General features: G+C 51.0%; 1 protein-coding gene across 1 annotated transcript; it reads left to right on the top strand.

Moving 5' to 3' along the window:
* Nucleotides 1-343: 343 nt before the first annotated feature.
* Nucleotides 344-1,303, top strand: LOC110262329 (olfactory receptor 56B2-like). The gene has a single exon (XM_021102726.2). The coding sequence runs from the start codon at nt 344-346 to the stop codon at nt 1,301-1,303; it is 960 nt and encodes a 319-aa protein (XP_020958385.2).
* Nucleotides 1,304-2,418: the final 1,115 nt, after the last annotated feature.

The raw sequence follows: 2,418 nt of genomic DNA, 5'->3' as shown, positions 1-2,418 counted from the left end.
CCTGTATTTCCTAATAGTTAACTCCTGAGTCAGCCTTTTAAGACTTGGGGGCCAGGCAGGACGGAGGGGCTAAAGGAAAGAACTTGTGGTTAAAAACTCAAAGAGCTATGGTCTGGAGCATGGTTTCAACATGACCTGCTTATGGAGTTTTTGTGATAATTAGCACAGCTAACGCGCAAACTGCGTTATCCCAGGTTCTGTTTCATTAGAAGAGTCCAGGAAATGGTCATGGTAAGATGAGAACTGCAAGGATGAGCACTCCTCTCCTTCAAGACCAGGAAACAGGCAACGTCAGGGAGAGTATTCAGAGTCCTCACCCTGAATGTTTTTCCTCTTGGTGAAGATGTTCCAGGAGCTCAGCGGTGCCAACAGCTCGAAGGGCCAGGTCTCTGAGTTCGTTCTGATGGGTTTCCCAGGCATTCACACCTGGCAGCACTGGCTCTCTCTGCCCCTGGCGTGGCTCTACCTCTTAGCTCTCAGTGCCAACATCCTTATCCTGATCATCATCAATCACGAGGCAACCCTGCACCAGCCCATGTACCACTTCCTGGGCATCCTGGCGGTGGTAGACATGGGCCTGGCCACCACCATCATGCCCAAGATTTTGGCCATCTTGTGGTTTGATGCCAAGGCCATCAGTCTCCCTGAGTGCTTTCTGCAGATGTATGTCATCCATTGCTTTGTAGCAATGGAGTCGGGCGTCTTTGTCTGCATGGCTATGGATAGATATGTAGCCATTTGTCGACCACTACACTATACATCCATAGTAACAGGATCTTTTGTGGTCAAGGCAACGGTGTTCAAGGCACTGAGAAGCTGCTTACTTACCATCCCAGTGCCTGTGTTGGCTGCCCAGAGACAATACTGCTCCAGAAACGAAATTGAGCACTGTCTGTGCTCGAATCGTGGGGTCACCAGCCTCGCCTGTGATGACAGGACCATCAACGGCATGTACCAGCTCCTTCTGGCTTGGACACTCATGGGAAGTGACTTGGGTTTGATTATGTTGTCATATGCTTTGATACTTCACTCTGTGCTGAAGCTGAACTCAGCCGAAGCTGCATCCAAGGCCCTAAGCACCTGCACGTCCCACCTCATCTTAATTCTGTTCTTCTACACGGCCATCATTGTCCTCTCCGTCACCCACAGAGCAGCAGTGACGGTTCCCCTCATCCCAGTCCTACTCAATGTGCTCCACAATGTCATTCCTCCTGCCCTCAACCCCGTGGTCTATGCACTCAAGAACAAGGAGCTCAGACACGGCTTGTATAAGGTTCTTAAGCTGAAAGTCAAGGACAACTAACTCAAAGAAGATACTCACATTTTGATGTCTCCAGATACCTGCCCAATAGGACATCTAATGAGTGCCTAATGGAGAAGAACAGAAAAGTGGTCACTCTGAAGCTTTTTGCTTCCTATAATGAATCTGTGGCACCGCCTCAAGGTTAAAATAAAGCAACGGTGATGGTCCTATTTGAAATCCTTGGGTTTCAAGCAAGGGTTTACACAAAAGGAGGAAGGTGTTGATGTTTGTTGAGATGTGTATTTAACCCAAGGGAAACGGACGTGAACTATGACACCTGCGTCTCCTCATTGCTCTCTTTTCACCTCCCTTACCCTTTCTGTGTCTGGTCCGCATTCTTGTTTGTGCTTTGCAATGGCCTTCTCCATTCTTCACCTGACCAGGACTAAAACGCTCATTGTGAAAAACGTTCCCATTCCAGACTTCAAAATATTATAGAATCAGTTAGAATTTTTCCCCCTTTACAAAGGCCTAGCCAAGCATGTTCCATGGTTGCTTTGTGAATGCCTTGAGGACTTGAGACGCTGGGCGTGAGGACTCGGAAATGCTCCGAGGAGGGAGAATAACAGCGACGCCTTAGTCTTTCACCCTGTCTTTCAGTCTAACCCTGGAAGACCCCTTGCTGGTCCCGCTCAAGGAGGACACAGCTTGGAGGCATTAGCCTGCGGTGGCCTCTCTTGCCCGGGAAAGCAGTAAAGCTCTTCTTTCTGTTTCACCCACAACTCTGTCTCTGAGACCTAACTGGGGCTGGGGTACAGAGGCCACTTTTAGGCTCCAGAATTTGGGGGCTTGTCCTGGATCTTGCTTGTGGTCAGGAGGCCCCCACAGGGGTCCCCCGGCTTGATCAGATGCTCCGAGTTCGTCCTCCTCGCAGCCAGCCTCTTTCAGGAAGGCAGAGGGTTGGAGGCCTCCTTCAGAGGCCGGAGGGCCTGGGACACTTGGGGAAAGGCCATGCCCTAGTCATGCCCATTCTGCCATGCGGGAAGTAGGAACTCCAGCGTGGGGATGGCAGGCGGAGGAGAGAGCACCCTAGCAGCTGCCAAGGCCCCCTTGGCCTCAGGGATGTGCCTCTCTTCCTCCCACCCACATGAGCCCTACATCCCCCTCTGGGTGAT

This window comes from Sus scrofa, chromosome 9 (genome assembly GCF_054392235.1).
Source record: "Sus scrofa isolate SSC_HxYL_T2T_F1_AM1 chromosome 9, Sscrofa_HxYL_maternal_Yorkshire_Landrace_v2.0, whole genome shotgun sequence".
Lineage (NCBI taxonomy): Eukaryota > Metazoa > Chordata > Mammalia > Artiodactyla > Suidae > Sus > Sus scrofa.
This window is presented reverse-complemented; position numbering and strand designations above follow the sequence as displayed.

Excerpts from the sequence above, each read along its gene's own strand:
- LOC110262329 (XM_021102726.2), top strand. The coding sequence starts at position 344 with ATGTTCCAGGAGCTCAGCGGTGCCAACAGCTCGAAGGGCCAGGTCTCT.